We start from the raw sequence: 18,749 nt of genomic DNA, 5'->3' as shown, positions 1-18,749 counted from the left end.
CTTCAGAAAACAGACATTTCCTAACAAGTTTAGCTTCTCTTAGGACTAAAGTTATTCTAGTTTTCCTTAATTATCTTGTCAACTTTTCCAGCGTACTTGACCTAACTCATAAACCATGAGTTTAAAACACTCTAAACCTGACACACGTGGATAATAATTTCAAATTCCTATATATTTCTATTAGATGTTTAACAGCTTGACTACATTTAGAAAGTAATTTTAGTTCCCAAATTCTGAAAGATAATTTAAAAATTTTAAATCTGAAAGCTTTTACAGTTGTAACAGTTCCCTCTCCCTGAGATTCTACAAAGACTCCCGTTGGGGTTTAGGATTCTTCTTTTTGCTTCTTTATTTTCTCCTATATGTTGCCTGGAGACAATAACAACCAGATACTTAAGAGAGATAAAAAGTTGCCAAGCTCAGGGGAGGAGGGCACTTGGCTGCACTCCTCTTATCTGAGGGTTTCTCTCAGAGCAGTGGAGATACATCGAGAGCTGGGCTGGGAAAAAAGGGGGTGGGGGCAGCTCCTTGTTCTCTCAGCATTTGGAGGGGAGAGAGGCTGAGGTTGCTGCGGAGAGAATTCGTCACCACTGCAGGGTTCTGCTCTTGCTGCCTTTCTTCTACTGCGACTGAAGCTCTGTTTATAGAAGCGGCCGCTGCACTGGGACCTTAATTAACACCCAACCTCATCAATGAGGGGACGCTTCACCATCTGCTTAGGTACTTCAGGGGAAACCCCAGGACCATGAGCCCCTTTCCCGCCCAAGCCAGCCTCTCTCTGCTGTGTTAGGGAGCTGGGCTGCCACTGCCCGGCCCCACAAATTCTTTACAACTGCCTTGGGTTTTTTTGCTACACTGTAGCCCTGCCAAGAGGCCCTGTGATTTCAGCTACAGCTGTGGAGTTTCAGCTACCTCTTGTTTGCCACTCTGGGCGAGCCCTCGCTGCCCTCCCTGCCCTGCTCCGAGGTTCCTGCTGCAGCCCCTCTTCCCCATTCAGCCCGTCCGCCATCACCGCTGCCCTCAGGGCTCGCGGCACAGCGCCCCCTGCAGGCCCGGGGGTATCACCGCACCCGCCCGGCCCGGAGCCAGCAGCGCCCCTGGTGGCCGTGAGCGGAACTGCACCTAAGGGGAAAGGGCCTGACAGCCCCGACAGGGCTGGGGGGCTCTGTTCTCTTTGTCTGCCTCGCTATACACACACATACTAGGGAAGAACTGGTATTCCTTTTCTCATATCTTTGCCTGAAAGCCCCTAATTTCAAAATTATAATAATTTGGAGGGAGGGGATCATGTTTTCCATTCCAAGGGAGGCCAGACACCTGTCTTTCAAACCAAGGTGGCCTCAGAAGAGAGAGCCTGAAATCAAGAAATTCTCAAGAAATCTCAAGAAATTCTACATGTCAGGCTAATACAACATCCCTAAAAAAATTCTCCAAGTCACTGCAGTTGGGAAAGAAAAAAGTTATTTCAAAGCCAATAATTCTCCATGCATATTTTCTTTAGGATCCTGTTGTTACTTTCTCTGTTGTGAGCAAAAGAAAAATTCACTACGCAAGCCAGCAGGCTTGGCCCCAGCCAGCAAAGCCCTTCCTGCAGAGGCTGGAAATCAGCAATGTTATTAACATGGTATGAGGATCCAGTAAGACCTATTAAAAGATCAAAATAAGATTAAAGGCACCAACGCAGTATTCTTCTGTCAAATTACAGATTCTATGTTTATTTCTATGTTTACGCCTCACTTTCAATAGCCCTCAGTCAAGGACATGCTGCTCAGAATCTCTGCTAATAAACTCATGCATTCAAGACTCTCCAGAAATGTCATCTGAAAGCCCAGACGTCAGAAACTTTCTTGAAACACCTAAAAACCCCCTGAAGATGAGTCCCAAAGGTATAACACCAATTCTTACAAAGACAGCAACTGGATTTCCTTTAAACCTAAGTTTTCCTCAGTCTCAAAATGCAACCCACTCGCATTTACCATAAAACACCAATTGCTAATTCCACTAAATACAAGTTACTTCACTGTTACTAAAAATGTCTACAAACTGACAAATCTGCAGAAGTTACTACACTATCACCAGGTTTATCACCTGAAGGTAGTATATCACCACGATTTTTTCGGGGTTTGGGAGGTTACCCTCCTCTGGTCACAATGTAAAAGCATTGTGCCTACAGAATTATCTCTATTTAAATTAATCTGAACCATGTTTTGCTGAAGACACTTTTACTAATTACAAAACAGGGAGATTAACTTCAAGTGAACTGTCATACTGTCCTTCTAGCCCCAAATTAGGCAGTGTTCTTTACACAGCACCAGGTAACAATTTCACTGCAATCATTTTCCCAAATATGATACCCACTGATGAGGACCAGCCACAAAGTAAGTTCTCAAGTTTTGCAGCTAATAGCTTTCCTTATGAAAGGGCATTGAGAACCTATTTCATGTGATGAACACAATTTTGATAGCATCAGTACTGCATGAGTCATCAATCTATCCCACAGTCCCCTTCCATCACCCCAGGGAATTATCTCACACCAATTCAAAATCTCTCTTTATTTTGCAGTGTCAAAACAATGCTTGTTTGAATGCAGCAAGGCCACCTCTTGTCATGAGTCAGTTGATTGGGCTTCCCAAACTGCACCAGCTGCACCAACACGTGGCTGAAGCCCTGCAGAGTACAGCATAAAGTGTCAACCAGTTCACTTCACGATTTACCAATATTCACTAAAGAAAGGAAAATCCCCCAAAACCTCATAGGTTATTATTAGTGCTGGATATTTTGGACAAAAGTGCATAAAACCAAGAAAAGGCTCTCTCCACAGTGAGGAAAAATCTGTTTGTAGAACACTGGTGGCTAAAAGGCCCTAACCCCAAAACAGAACAACCCAAATAAATGCTACAAGCAACTCTGATGCAAGAGCATGCCCATGGAAAATGCAGTGAGGTGCTGTAGGGCACAGAAAACATGTACTGATCACAAGAACGAGTTGTCACTTATTAGCTATTCACAAGTTTTGTATGTTTGAAATTATTTTTATTTTTTTTTTCCCTCCGGATACAGTCCAGGGAACACTGGTCCTGCCAGGAAGACGGATCAGCAATATAGCAGTTGTGTAAGTACATACTCAGCCACTGAGTTTGTCAAATCTAATTTATATGGCTTCCATTTTAAATAAAAACACAAGACTATTTATTTCTTACTACTATCTACCATTTTCTGGTTCCACTAAGCATTCTGCTACTCCTCCTCTGTCTCAAACCAGCCTGTAATTACCTCATCCCAACTACTCTGCTACAACTCTGCAACACAGATCTATTTCACCATTTAAGACCCATAAACCTTGCTAGGATGAAAGCAACATATACAAGAATTTATACCCCCATGTTTTATAATTCAAATTATGATTTATAATCTTAACAGTAATTTAAGGTTAGAATACTGAGATACAGCTACAAGCAAATACAGAATATGTGCGTCAAGGAAACTTTGTAGTTTTGAGGGGGCTGTGCCACAAGTTACTTACATTGTATCTAACAATGAAGTAAAACTCAAAGCAAAAATCCCCTGGAATTGGGCAATATCCATAGTGATAGGTTTTGCAGATGTTCGTCCCAGCCCCTGCCTCCTGTAAACACCTGTGTTACAGGTATTCCCAGCATCTGAAGTTATTTCAATTAGCAGAATCTAAAGATTCTGAAGGGCATGACAAAACACCTTCTGCTAGGAAGGGAAGAGTCTCATTTGCTAATGGTCAGTCTCAGGCACTGATAAAATGATGTCCTGCGGAAATCAAATCAAAACAGAGCCCAGTCAATATTCACTAAACCCCAAGACTGAAGAAAACTACAACTGCATATTAATTTAGGCAATAGTTGCCAATACATCTAATCCTGGCTTCACAACTGTGAAAAGTCTAGAATCACAAATATAACTTGTTCCAACCACTAAGTTCATCAGAAGGGTTTCCTGTTTAAAAATACCCATTTCCTTAACACATTCCTTCATCTGTAGTGCTATCACACTGGTTGATTATTCTATGTAATGCTTTTAAACAGACTGGTTTGTTCAATTATTCATGAAAAGTAAGCCAAACTCTCTCTAACAAGCAGGCTGTACATGGAAAGTGAGCACAGGGACAAAAGCACCCATCACCTTGACCCCTGTGCTACTGCTCAGACTGATATGTCCAGCCATGGATCTGGATCTGACCACCACAGAATATATTCTTTCTCAGTTTCCCAAACTGCTCAAGGCAGACAAACACATGGCAAAAATACAATACACAAACCCACAGCAGCCAAACTAATCCTGACCTCACTGGTGTTCTGTGTATACAAGTGTAGCCCAGAAGTAACTGAGACTATGTAGAGTCAAACTGGGAGGACCTCCAGAGTGAAGCTCTTAACTTGCTTCCACTAGGCCAAGGCAGGGGAGGGGAGGCAGGGAATAAGACCTCAAGCTCCTGCCAGAAGTGACTCTGGGCTCATCTGCTTAACTGTTCAGAAGGTTCAAGGTCATGCATTTCACTACACAGACATCTAACCCAAGGGCAGCAGAACAAAAAGCAAGAATGAGCATCCCCAAGTACAACCATTTTAATTCCTATAACACGTACTACACAACCTCAACTAGCTGGTTTATAAAGTTTAAGCTTCTTAGTGATTTTTACTTAGCAAATGAGAGCTTAGGTAAAAAAAAAAAAAAAAAAAAAAAAAAAATAGAAAAGATGCTCACACCTAAATTTGCTTTTGCAAATATTGCTTCTGAAAGAAAAATGCGGGAAAAAATCTTTACTGAGCTGCCATCTCTGAAAACAGTGAGTATTCTTTGCAAGCTGAAGTAAGTCTCACCAAATACAAATTATAAACAAACATCCGAAATGAGAAACTTCAGTAATTTTGTTAGACAACACATAATTGCCAACAAATGTTTTGTGGTGGCAAAGCCTTTTCCTAACCCTACCACACTGTGTGCTTCCACAACATGGCCTGTCTGACGTCCTTTCTTTGCAACCACACATTTTGGCACTTTCTTAACATTTCTTACTCCTTATAATGTAAGGGAGAAATCACTTAACGTGGGACTTTGACAAAATTCTGCCTAATACACAGGGAACTGGTACATATGGAGCTGAAGCCCCTCCAGTTATATCCAACCCACCTCCCAACACAGGTTTTCACTTCTCCATAAGCAAATAACTTCTCAAACACTATTTGATAAAAGGATGAGTTGGCTGGTATTTTCCCTGTATCTGATGAATCCCAGATCTGTGGGATACAAACATATTGATTATGATTTATAGGAGCTTTCATATTTCAAGGTCTAGGACAAAATGCTGCTACAATCAGCAAGTCCTACATTTCATTTGAGGCTGGATCCACAACAGATTGAAGGAACAGCCGTACAGATACAGGCAGATGCTGAAAAAAATTATTTTGGGTATGGATTCTTACTGCAGCTAAGCTGAAACATTGGCACCCTCTTTCACTCTTCTGTCCTCAACCCAATCCAGCTCTGAGGACATATGGCTATAAGTAGGAAAAAGGGAAAAAAAAATAAATTTAAGCCACAGTGAATTATAACAAAAAGCCAGAAAAAAAGATGATTTGCATCTATCTTCAAAATATCACAACACCAGCTATTAGTATCTTTTCAATGTCCATAAATAGCAAATCCTACATGAGGCAGATTTTTGTCAGACATCACTGGCATCCTGTGGAACACTGAACAAAAGCTCCCTGCTAGTTGAGGGATTAGGCCCAACTGGATTCACCAGGTGTTGGAATTCTCTTCAAGTCCTTAAAGGGATGTACACAGAGATAATCAAATAGAAACGTCTTGACCTTTAAAAGGTAACAACAGACATTGAAGATTAAGAGCTGCTTCTTTTTCTCACTGAATTGTAACACGTAGATACGCACTACAAGGCACAAACAAAAATTCAGAAGCTTAAAATCTTCGTGTCCTGTGGAGCCCTGCCGGGAAAACAACACCTTGAGAAAGAAGAAAGGTCGTAATAAAGCCGTGAGAAAGTGACAGAAGGATATGATGATGATTTGGAGGCTTTTATTATTCAGTCGCACATTTCAACCTGGTCCTCTGAATTCTGTATAGCAAACTGCACAGGAAAATCATACACACTATTTTAATGCACATCACGGTGGGGTAACAGTTGCACTCCATTAACTCTGAGGACTTTTCCAGACTAAATGATTCTATCATCTTTGAATTTGAGTCTGCAATCATCATGTCAAGAAAACTCAGGCGAATGCACCAAGTTTACGTTTCCTCGAGAGCTACAAACCTTGTGCCAAGAAACTGTCAAATACTTTGATACTTATTCCAACGTAAATACAAGGGTTCTTAATAACCAAATGACTGCCATGTAAGCAAGAGAGACTGATAGGTTTTCCCTCCTATTTGCATACAGGTATGTTAAAGTCTGTCTTTCAGTAACAGAACTGAGTGATACATCTGAAACTCAGCTGTATGAAATGCCATCAAGCAGGCATCTTCTTTAGTCCAAGAGATGCCATAGCTCATCTTCAATGAAATCACATTTCAGAAGAATATTTACTCCTTTCAAAAAACCAAACTAACCCAAAGAAAAATCTCCCTAACAGCATTTTAACTAGCAAATGGAAAAGAAAAAGTCACTTCATGATTTCAAGATTGGCAGAACTTAATTTAGGTTTAGGGGAAGGATGGGGAGGTAGAACATAGGACAGTGTTCACTGCTAATTTTATAAAGGTCTATTTACTTCATAAATGTGCATTTATAATCTTAAGGGAAGCTTATTTTTGCAGAAGAAAACCTGGAAGAAAATTAATTGAATTTAATTCTTAAATTAATTTTCTTAATGTACAGGTTGCCATTATACTTTTGTTCTGCACCAGGTGTTAATCTTCCTTGCCAAAGCAACATACAACAGAGTAACAAGACTTCTACTTGAACACAAGGAAGATGTTAATTTAAACACTAGTTAACTACAGCACAACTCCAAAAAACAACCAATAAAAGCCCCAACCACCTAACTGGTTGAGTTTGAAATTCTGCTTTGATGGGAAAGGAGGCTGATGACCCAGCAGTCCCAGTTTTCCTGGTTCAGAATCTTCTGTTTCCTCACAGTGATAAAGGTAACAGAATAGTACATTTAGTCCTTTTTTTCTGCAAGCCTTTAAGCACATCACCATCATTAAGCTGAAAGCCAGAGCCAGCAAAAGAAGACTGGACGTCCTCACTGCTCACCAAATTGTTTCAGTAGAAACAGCTCAAGGTAAGAAATGTAAGGATGCTCTCAGCTAAAACTAGAGACCTTGCTTATCCTCCTGTGTTCCAGAAAGAAAAAAGAGAAAGGAGGGACAGCAGAATAACAGTGATGGAAAATGAGTATGATGGGGGAGTGGGAATGAGACCAAAAGGGAAGGCAAATTACAGATTAAAACCATTGCCACTGTACTGTTCCACTGCTACAACAGTGCTTTCTAACATGGGTGCTAATATTTTAGGCCAATTCAACAAGAGCCTCTTAACCAGCTTCTTCAAAATAGAGGGGAGAATAATAATAATAAAAAAAATCTCTGATCATCCAGCACATCAGACATGGCAAGAAAAAGAAAATGGGTCAATTTGGTTTAGCCTCCCATTGTAGAAACATTCTGAGGACTCTTGGCGCCAAATGTGAGGCCTGAGGGCATCGAGAGGAGAGGTGAAAAAGGAGTAACAGCTCCTGGGTAACCTGTTTTTTGTGTGCGCTGAATATAGAAGCCTCGCTAAGGGGCACCATGTGGTCTAGCCTGGTTTGGTTGGCACATGGCCGTGGCTCCGGGAAGGGGGAAAAAGGCCAACTGGCAGCGTAGAGGAAGACCAATCTGACTGCTGAAGGATGGCAAGACATTGCCACTTGGGTAGAGAAGCTACCTGTGGAAGTCTGTCGTGTGGATGCTCATATCCCCAAGAGTCGAGCTAATGAGCACAATGAACAGGCAGATCAGGCTGCAGAGATAAAGGCGTCACCAGGTAGAAGTGGACTGGCAACACAAGGGAGAGTTCTTCCCAGCTCGATGGGCTCATGATGCCTCAGGTCATCACACAGGCAGAGATGCCACCTAGAAGTGGGCATCCAAAAACTGGGAGCTGCAATTAGCAGCCAGAGGCTCCACTAAACGAGCTGGACCTGCCCAGTCTGAACCCTAGCAAACAGCAGAGATAAGGTTCCAGTGGTACCTAGGAGAGGCATCCTGTTTGTATGAATTCTGCCTCAAGCAAAGACAAACCCATCTGTGGAGTTGTCTTTGCTCAAGGACCAGGTTGCACCTGGTGGTGCAAAAGGATGGAGAGACAGGATGCATCCCTCCAGGGGACCTTGTTTTAGGGTGAACTGCCTGTCACACCGTGCCTGTATCTAGATCTCGATGGATATATGTATATAACTGGGGTAATGCATGTATGTATATAGTTTAAAAGTTGAAGTTTGATGTAACATGTTGGTATGGGGAAAAAATTCAGGGTGGATAATGTTAGAAGGTAGGATTTTTTTTTTTTTTTTTTTTTTTTTTTTTAAATTTCCTCTCAGGGAATTTTCTCCCATCTGCTGCCTAAGAGATGATAACAACCTGTACTTAAGAGAGACAAAAGACAAGGAGGAGAGGGAAAGGTGCAGCTGAGGGGCTTTCTCTCGGGAAGGGCGTTTGGCTGGGGCATGGGAGGCTGGGCTCAGCCCAGGGATCGGAGGGGACAGCCTGAAGGACTCAGTCTGGTGCCCAGCCCTGTGCCGGGTGTTTACGTGTGAGAACAAGCTTTGAAAACTTACTCAGTCCCCATGGGCATTTGGCAAGCCCCAGGTACTATCACACAATTAACAGTTTCTGTTGGAGAGCCCAGAAATTAAGCAAGAAAGGTGCCGCAGGTCAAGTTTCACAGACTGCCATCTGTCTCCGCAGTCACAACAGTTCTTCATACTGACAGCCTCAGATCATATTTATTTCCAATTATTTCCAAGACTTCCATAACAGAAAACAACCATTTTAAGACCACTTAACTCCTAAATACTATGACTTATCACAGAAAAACAGGTCCAAGCGTGTGTGGGTGTCTCTTCCTCACATGATTTCACACGAAGAAATTTAACACCACACCAGTACTGTTGGTGTAACAAAAGGATCTAAACTTTTCAGCTCTGACCATTACCTTTAGGTTTATAAAAAAGGTGTTCTCACAAAAAAAAAAAAAAAAAGTATTCTTTTATCAATTTATTTTTTAAAGCTCAATCAAACTAATTATAAACAGTATTTGCTGAAGTATTGCTGGAATATTTGCAGTAGCCAAATATGTCAGACATTAAATACCTTTACTTTTTTCAGGAAACACTTCATAGCTGGTATCTTCTTCCACTCAGGAATTACCTGCAGTACCTCAAAATGTGTCAAAAGCCCCCAACCCTTGCAAAAATATCCCCAAAACAACAAAACCCCAGAGAAAGCTTCTTAGTTATACACACAACTTCTTCCTTTCTTAAAAGGGAAATAAAAAATTGGGATAAAACTCACATGAAGTCAGATTTCAGTCTAGGCAGATGTAAACATTTGAAGGGGAACCAGAGCAACCAGCCCACTGACCACTCCATGTAAATTGCATCCTCTGCCACAAAAGCTCAGCCAGACTCAGAAGAAACCTACAAGCAATGTGGCAGGAAGTGGAAAACGCTCCTCCCAAGCCATATGGGAAATAACTGAGGTTATAATTAAGATGGCAAGCTACATGAAATACTTTTCAATCTCTGAACTAATCCTACAGCCTGTTTGATAAAGCCATTGAGAACAGCGTTACTCATCTGTTGATCGGTGGAGTAATAGAACAGATTTGAACTAGCAAAAAATCTCTTCAGCCTCTTTACAGTAGGTAATCTCTGTTTGGAGTTTCAGCTTAGTTCACAGAATCAGTAAGGGTGGAAAAGACCTCCCAAATTCACCAAGCCCAATGTAAGACCAACCTACAAACTCCTAGCAAACAGAAGAAAACCCCAACCCATGTAGCTAATGTTTCAAGCTGCAGAAATTCAGACCAACAAAACGTTGTACCATTCACATGCCGGTCAAACGCCACCTCAAAGCTGGTACATCTGCATTTTTCCTCCTGCAGCTTTTTTCCGATTTTTACTGAACACAAATTCTGTGTTGTGCATCCAAATAGCCCAGAGTAACTGGATCCAGATAGCAACAAGCACCAAAAATTTCCAAGGAAAGAAACAAGCGTGGTCATATATTCCTGTCAGTCCCTGAACTGCTGGCTGAGAGCACTGCCACCACCACCAGTCCTAGAAGACAAAGCCAACACAGGCTGACATCAGGTCCTTTTTGCTGCATGAAGACATTACACATTTATCTTTCACCTCCTCTACATATCTTGTCCTTAGATGATCAAGGAACAAATGAAGCATCTTCCTGCACAGATAACCCAGAAGAAACAAAAAATCACCCAATTTCAAAGTGGTGTACGAGTACATTTAGGTACATATATATATATGATGCAATATCATTGAACAAGTACAGGCTTTAAAAGGCACATTGATGCCTTTCCTACAGAACCTCCAATGCAGATAAGAATTTTTTAAAGAACTGTTTATAACAGTTTTCTTTCAGAGCAGGGAAGAAAAAAGCCATACCAAACATCCAAAACAAACAAACAACCCCCAAAACACCAGTGTTTTATAGTTACTAATAAATAACCTAAAGTACTGGAGCTTCACAGCGTCCCCATCATACTCTGACACAGATCCTGCCAGTCTGATTAGGGAACCCTGCATCTTTCCATTACATCAGAAAGCTGCAGCATCTTAGAGTCTTAAGATAAGCAAGCTGAGTCTGCAGATCCATCAGCTAAAACTCAGCTTAGGTTCCCGCCTCAAAATTGTCCTTATCTCCCCAAAAGGTTGTGGCAGATCTCTTAGTCTTCTTTACAAGATTCACAGATTTTTTTTTCAACAACAGATATATCAAAGCAACATAGTAGCATCATAGTAGGGTCACTTTTTATCCCGAACTATAATTTTTCTAGTATATGAAGAATACAAACAATATCAAGCAAGAGATCAGGATCTTGTAAAGCTGAAGGATTCCTAAGAGTGCACGTGACTGGAATTGTAGCATGAGCTGGCATTCCATCCCCATCGAAGATTCTTCTCAACTGAATGCTCTGCTTAGGATTTTAAGTTGCCTTTACAAAGTACCAATGTACTCATGTCCCATTCTTCTCTACACCTCAATACAAACACTTTTCCCAACTTTTGCTACGATCATCTGAAGCAAAATCAAAGGAGGAGATTAATCACCTTCCTGACTTATTTTTTACAGGTGAAAATAATGTAATCAAAGAGAACAGACATTATTCCTGCCTCATTGCAACACACACAATATTTCAATTAACAAAGTACACAGACAAAGTAGAAAGGAACTTGCTCTCACGTTTCTCCTTTTCTCTTTCTCCCTTCACACTTCCTCTCAGATGATGGGAACATCCGCCAGGTACTGACCTCCTCTAACTTGAGGCATATTCAGCTTAAGAAATCTTAGATTGCTATTCCTTCCTCTCCAAGCAAGCAAGTTCTGAGCATTAATGACGGAGGGCTCCATTAAAAGCTGCCCATACAAACATCAAGCAGTGGGAGGATATGAGCACGTAACATATTACCAGATGTTGAAGAACTACTTGCAAACGTTTTCCAGTTCAGGAAAGACAGAAAAGGAGTAACATCTAGGCTCATAAACTAAGTCTTCAGAGTGATCAAGAAATTCAAGCTCACATTACCACTTTACCCAATCACTCCATTAATCCAGCAGCTACACAGCTGAATACACACTCTACATCAGACCCACAGCACTATGGACAGTGTGCAATCACTTCAGGCATCTCACAGGCTTAACATACTGCAGATCCACCTAAAAAAAATACTTTATCAGTTAAACGAACACACAGGCAGGCAGGAACTACACAGCAGAGGAGCCAGCCCGAGGATACCCCTGCACGTGTCAGCAGGCACACAGGAAGAACCACGGTACCCAGCAGGGCCACGGAGCACACGGTCCCGTGTGCACGCAGGAACTCATCTTGCACATGCAGCAGGGCATGCCAGGTACCGCTTCTGACTGTGCCAGCAGACGTGCAGCAACAGGTTACACTTGGACAACAGTCACCCATCCTACACTTTTCCCCTGCCTCTGCACCACAGCTTCCGCACTGGAGATGATGACAGCAGAGCTGTGAATAACTTGTGAAACCGTGACCTGAACCAGGCAGCACATTTAGGTGAAACAGCCCCAGTTTTGCCCACCTGAACCCGCTGATGTGAAAACTGCAACATCTGAGGAGCACACTGAATGCTCCTAATCCCAGAACCGCAGATTATATTAACAGGTTTTTAGCTCTTCTATTCAAGGGTGCAGCTTGACAGTGTCACTGGGCAAAATGCAATGAGCAACTGCTCCCACAACATGCTGCTTATTTCACCTCCACCCCAGCATGCCCTCCTGTACCGAGTGCTTACACCTGCCTGTCTGCAGGATAGGCCACGCCAGAAAATCAGCATGCAAAAAATCCTTCCCCAGCTCCTTAACAGAGACACCCCGACTAACACCCACAGGGATCACAGAAGGGCTGTTATCACCAAACACTGACCTGGAGGTGGAAGGGATGTCTCCTTTTCGGGGCTGAAAATCCATGAAATGGTCACAGCGACCTTTTGCCTGGCACTGCATACTGTCAACTCTGGGCCTAATAGTGCACAGGGCTGCAGCCCCCCTGCTCTGGAGACAGGCAAGGAGAGCTGGGGATGTTCAGCCTGGAGAAGACTCTAAAGAGACCTTAGGGCCCCTTCCAGTGCTTGAAAGGGCTCCAAGAAAGCTGGAGGGACTTTGGACAAGGGCCTGGAGTGACAGAACAAGGGGAATGGCTTCCCACTGACAAGAAGGCAGGGTTAGATGGAATATTGGGAAGAAAATCTTCCCTGTGAGGGTGGTGAGGCCCTGGCACAGGTTGCCCAGAGAAGCTGTGGCTGCCTCATCCCTGGAAGTGTTCAAGGCCACATCGGACAGGGCTTGGAGCAGCCTGGTCTAGTGAAGGTGCCCCTGCCCATGGCAGGAGGATGGAACTGGATGAGCTTTAAGATTCCAACCCAAACCATTCTGTGATTCTGTGGTTTTATAAAAACAGAGAGAGCATCATGACATTCGTGCACGTATACACAGTGAAGCACGAAAAAGTTGGAAATTAATGACAGATACAGAGGGAGAGATTTAAGCTTTTAGCTACAGTTAGGAACAGATACGAAAACTAAAATTAAATAGTCTTTCCAGAGTATCCAGCTGCACACTACTGCCCATTCGGAAGAGCTCCTGAGGGGCCTCCAGCAGGCGCCGGCCGCAGGGGCCGCGGGCGGTCGGTGCAGCCGCGGGGATGGCGGGGAGCGGCCGGCGCAGGCCCGCCCGAGCCCGGCGCCGCCGCCCGCTCCCGGCTCCCGGCCGAGGGCTCCGGCAGCAGCGGAGCCGGGGCCCGCCGAGAACCGCTCCGGGGGCGGGGGGCGAAGACGCCGCCGGCCCCCAGACCCCTCGGCGGCACCGCGCCCGGGCCGCCCGCGGCAGCCACCCGCGGCCTTCCTGCCGCGCCGCCGGTCACGCCCGGCCCCGCAGCCCGCCCGCGCCCCGAGCCCGGCCCCGCTCACCTTCCGACAGCTCCAGCTCCAGCTCGGCCAGGCTCTCGCGCACCTCGGGCGGCAGCGGCACGGCCTCCAGCGCGCAACCCCCGCGCTCCGCCGCCATGGCGCGGGTGGGCCAGCAGCGAGCGGGCCCGGCGGAGCCACCGCCCAGCGCTGCCGCAGGTGGGGCCGGGGGCGGGCCGGGGGCGGGCGGCGGCGGTCCCGGGCCGGGCGGCAGGAGGGGAGGGAGGAGGCGGCGCCGGCCCCGCCGCCCCGCGCAGCCGCTACCGCAGCCCGGGACGGGGCCGTGCCGCTGGGGAGGGGCCGCAGCGCGGCCCGCCCGCTCCCGGGTCCGGCCGCTGCCCTTCTCACGCTGCCTTCGCTTTTCCCACCTTTCTCCTAGCCTTGGCACCTGCTGTGCCGAGGCCTCTTTCCTGAAAATACCGAAACTGCCCTTTCCTTCCCCACTTCTTCCTCCCTAAGGAAAACAGGAACTGTGACCGAGCCCGAGCACAGGGGGCCCAACCCAGCCCACCGGGTGTCCCAGGATAGGGCACGGACATTTTCATGGCACAGAGTTCCAGAGCAAGAGCCTGAGTATAAAGTGGTGCCTGGGGCTGAATTAAAAAAAAAAAAAAAAAAAAAAAAAAAAATATTAGTAAGGATGTCCTTTCTAAAGGCATCCACCTCTCAAAGGACACTAGAGAGCAGCGGGAAGCGTTTGGGTTGGAGGCTGTGTTGAGGCAGTAGCTTTTCCCTGTTCAACTGTAGGTTCCGGGGTAAGCGTGTGGCAGGGCATCACTGCCCGATGTTCTGGCATTCCTGCAGCCTCCCAGAGGCTCGGGCAAAGGCACATCCAGGACCTTGCCAGTGGTCCTGACCACCCAAACTGCTCTGCCAGTAGCAACCTTCCTAGAACTGGAAAACAGGGAAATCTGGGGAATAGTCTTCTGCCAACAACTGCTTCTGTGCAAAACACCGCTCCTGTTTGGGATGATTGTGTTCATGCTGGGGCTTCCGATTTCTCTACTCACATTATTGAGGTCAACATGTCACAGGAGAGTGTGTCCTATGTGGCAGAAACACTCTTACTTCCACTAGCCTTCAGAAAGCTGTCTGTGGGTACTGGGAAGCTGATGGGAACATAGCCACAGGCAACACAGTACCTGCAGGTCAGATCCTACTGGGTTGGATTCCTTTGATGCCTTAGGTTTTAGCTTTCATATTTTCCAGATTCTGTACTGCATTAGTATATAAATCTGAACTTCATATAAAGTGTCAGCAAGTTCTCCTCACAGTGTAGTTAGACAAAACAATCCTTTTCCAGCCTGAGAACCAAGGACACCGTTGCAGCTTCAGGCCCAAAAAGTACAAACAAGGAATTGAGGAGAGCAAACTGGGAGGATGGGACCTCATAACCTGAAGCTCTAATTGGCCAATTAACCCCAACACGTAAATGGACCAAAACTTATAAAAGTGTGAAAACCTGTGACCTGTTGTCCATCTTGGGTGTAGCCCTAGCCAGGCTCTTGTACTGCCCAAGGTGCATCCTTTGAAGGTGTTTTTAATAAATACCTACTTTATTCCTTTAACACCGTCTAGCCTCTGTTCTAGGTGGCCTCTCAAGGCATCATTTATTTTCTGAATAGGAGGCTGCAGCACCTGCCCCCGTATTCCTGGAAACAGTGACTGCCTAAGGAGACTCTTGGAGGGGTGTGTAGGGAAGAGGTGAGGCAGGGAAGCATTGACTGCCACAGAAAAGTTCCTCTGAATGCACAGCCCTGTCAAGGCTTGGGAAGAGCCCTGCGTATTCCAGGACATAAAAAAGCCCCTGCAGATTGAATTAAAAATGTGCCAATGCAAAGCCAAATTCCCTTGAAACAGAACTGATCCCTAGGATGTGCCAACTGTCCTTTAAAAGAATTGTCCACCTAGAGTGCCAAATTTTAAAACTAGGCATTACTTTGGATTTGCAGCATCAGTACTGACTGGCTAACTGAGCACAGACCCTCAGGCCTCACAGCCCTCCTGCTTACACTCAGCATGGAACATGCAGCTGTGAGTGTGCTATTGGAGATTGGATTTAGTGCCAGTTCTGAACTCTGCTCTAGAAATGCATTGTTCCCAAAAGGGGATCAACTTGTGCTATGCTAAGCAAAAAGGGCACCAGCACCATTCAGTGTGTTGCATTGAGTGTTAGGACTCTTAGAATCTGACTTTTAAAAGAAATATGACGAGTCACTGAGCCAGCCTAAACTTAGTTCAGATTGGTTTGGAACTCTGGACAAGTTAAGTTACTTTGCCAAGCTTTTACACCAAATCAAGTATTTTTTGTTCACAGCTCTCTTAAATTTATGCCAAATCAGTTCAAGGGCTCTCCTATAGCTCTCAAGGGGTAACAAATCTGTACATGTGCCAAGATCTATCTCTACCACATTCTTCTTCCAGAGAATCAAATGGTGACCTACCTTGACAGATAAATATGAGTTTACCAAGACAAAAGCAGTTAAGTAATAAAACAATCTCAGATGAATGCCAATATATAATTCTCAATACCCAGTAGCAAAAAAATTTTTAACAGGCTGCAGCAGAACAATTTGCCTCCAGAAGAGATTTTTCTCGTGCTCCAAAGTTAAACACCACATCTGCTTCGAAGGTAGAGATTTCACATTTCCAGAGGTTTAAAATATTCTGCTATTATAATTGTTCCTATGCCTTTTCTAAAGAAATATAGAACTGTCACACAGAAGTCTTATTCAGCGTGATACTTGGATCTCTCTCATTTCTGCACTGGAAATGGGGTGTACCACCAGAGCACCTCTTTCTTCTTCTCTGACCAGCAACTTCATACACATCTGGAACTGCTCCCCTGAAGGTTGCTACAGCACAAGACACCAGACAGAGGCAGGATCACTTATATTAGATGTAGGTAGAGTTCGCAGGTTTTGTTTGGTATGTTTTGCCAAAAATGCATAGAATTCAACAAAATTATGGGCCTTTTGAGCTAGAAAATGAAGCTAAAAGTGTCCAGAATAAATAGGACAGACTGAGGGAGGACTTACATACTGAAAAACCAGAAAAGCCAACCCTAAATTCATAGAAGGCTACAGGTATCTTTGATATATTTGAGAGTATTTGAGCTATTCCTTTAATTGGAATGTTTCAATACAGAAATATTAAAACCCAAACAACTTTAGGAACAGCAAAAGAAATAAATAGGTATGACAGAAATAAACAACCACACAATGTAAGAATTCACTAATAAAATGCCATTTTAATAAGTTTTTTTACAAGGAACCCACCTATACACTATAGAAAAATAAACACCACAGAGACTTTTTGCAGCTTACAATGCAGTGATGCAGGCACACTTCAGCTCTTGACCTAATTTCACATGAGAATGTAAAGCATTGTTCTTAGTGAAAAGTAAGTCCCTCTTAAAGTACTAAAATATAATAAAAGGAGTCATATAAAAATCTGCTGTAAAAGCACTGCCCTTTATTCAGTTGCATGGGAGATTGCCTCTGTTGAGCGAGGATCAACTCAGAGGAAGCAGGAACTTGCTGGGCAGATTTCACAAGCGTTCCCATCACTTTTTTAGGTTTCTCTGATGAGATGAACCTAGCACTTGCCCTAAATTTTAAAAAAAACCAGATAGATATTAGAAAACTGCTTGTGTTATGAAGCAACAGTATACAATTAGCAGCATGTTATTTCCTCAAAGCACTTCAGAGGAGCTACACTGAAAGCAATTCCAATTTTCATGAGCCACCTAGGAGCAATCTCAAACAGGATTTGAAAGCCTAAAAATCTGCCAAAGCAAACCTTCATACCCTGGGACCAGTGCTCCATCACAGGCCTGCTTTACCCCCACTGACAGCTCACTTCTGCCATTCCTGCAGTGATTCTTTAGGACATCTGCTCAGCAAGGTCCTGCCACTGAGAAGATGCCCTAAAGTTCATTAGGAACTGGGAAATCACTTGGCTGACAGCACTGTTCTAGAGACTGCAGCATCAGTCTGTAATGCCTGGACATTATCGTCCTGGTGACAGGGAAATGACAGAAATTATATGCACTTATCACAAGTGGAGTGCTTTTCATGGTGTCCCAGCTGTCGAGTACTTATTCCACACTTGGAATGATGCAAAATGTGTTACTTCCATAAAGGCTGACAGGTTTCAAGTCTAAAATCTGTTTATGTATCTGTATCAGCCATGCAGCCGCAGTATTTGGGGGAGAAAAAAAAAATAACACAACCAAAAAACCCCCAAACAAATAAACAAAAAAAACTCCCACCAAAACAAAACAAACAAAAACACCCAACCCCCCCCCCCCAAAAAAAAACCACCAGAAAAACAAAACAAAAAACAAAACCAAAAAAGCCACACACGCACCAAAAAAACAAACAAAACCCAACTAAACAAACAAACACCAAACAAACAAAAAACCCCCAAAAAGTTATGGCAATAAAGCTTCTAGGTAAAGTCCTGCTGAGAACAATGTCAAAGTTCCCAAACTCCTCAGGATTCCAGGACAATGTGGTAACAGTTTGCGATTTCCTCCTTAGGACAAGGTTTTTCTCTGCTACAACCAACGTGTAACAAGAGAAGGTAATTAGAGTAATTAAACTAAGTAAATTTGGTCTAGAAATTAGGTGGAACTGTTTTAAATAGCAAAGCTAAGTGCCACTACAATCCTTTGTGTGCTGTTTGATACATCTTAGAACTAGATGGCTATATTTACCAGCCTCCAAATCTCTTAAAAATCTGTCATGAGCATAAGGGAGTGATAAATAAGGGAAGCATTACAGTTTGTGCTGCAGAGAAAGCCCTGCTCAGCTATTACAACAGCTATGTTTGACTTTTAAGCAAATGAACCCCATTCACAGCTTCATTTAAATTGCAACACTTGCTTGTTTAGACTTGGGAACAGGAGAGGGGCAGAAATCACATGAAATTATTCAGTCTTCTCTCTTTCACTATGAACTTAGAGAAAGGCCACACTTGGAGTAGTTTTAGCTAAGATTCAGAAAGGTTTCCTTTCAGAGACTGACTTATTTG

At 43.9% G+C, this 18,749-nt stretch overlaps 2 protein-coding genes across 10 annotated transcripts in view; both read right to left on the bottom strand.

Annotated features, from left to right (window-relative positions):
• Nucleotides 1-13,834, bottom strand: part of DIP2A (disco interacting protein 2 homolog A) — a 91,098-nt gene extending 77,264 nt beyond the window's left edge. For all 5 annotated transcript variants that reach the window (XM_040069191.1, XM_040069195.1, XM_040069192.1 and 2 more), the window contains exon 1: nt 13,716-13,834. In XM_040069191.1, coding sequence (XP_039925125.1) covers nt 13,716-13,812 — 97 coding nt within the window. In that variant the 5' untranslated portion in view covers nt 13,813-13,834. The remainder of the gene's footprint in view (nt 1-13,715) is intronic.
• Nucleotides 13,835-16,936: 3,102 nt separating this feature from the next.
• Nucleotides 16,937-18,749, bottom strand: part of PCNT (pericentrin) — a 71,925-nt gene continuing 70,112 nt past the window's right edge. For all 5 annotated transcript variants that reach the window (XM_058421286.1, XM_040069101.1, XM_040069115.1 and 2 more), the window contains one exon: nt 16,937-17,321. In XM_058421286.1, coding sequence (XP_058277269.1) covers nt 17,278-17,321 — 44 coding nt within the window. In that variant the 3' untranslated portion in view covers nt 16,937-17,277. The remainder of the gene's footprint in view (nt 17,322-18,749) is intronic.

The sequence above is a fragment of the Hirundo rustica genome, chromosome 7 (genome assembly GCF_015227805.2).
Source record: "Hirundo rustica isolate bHirRus1 chromosome 7, bHirRus1.pri.v3, whole genome shotgun sequence".
Classification (NCBI taxonomy): domain Eukaryota; kingdom Metazoa; phylum Chordata; class Aves; order Passeriformes; family Hirundinidae; genus Hirundo; species Hirundo rustica.
This window is presented reverse-complemented; position numbering and strand designations above follow the sequence as displayed.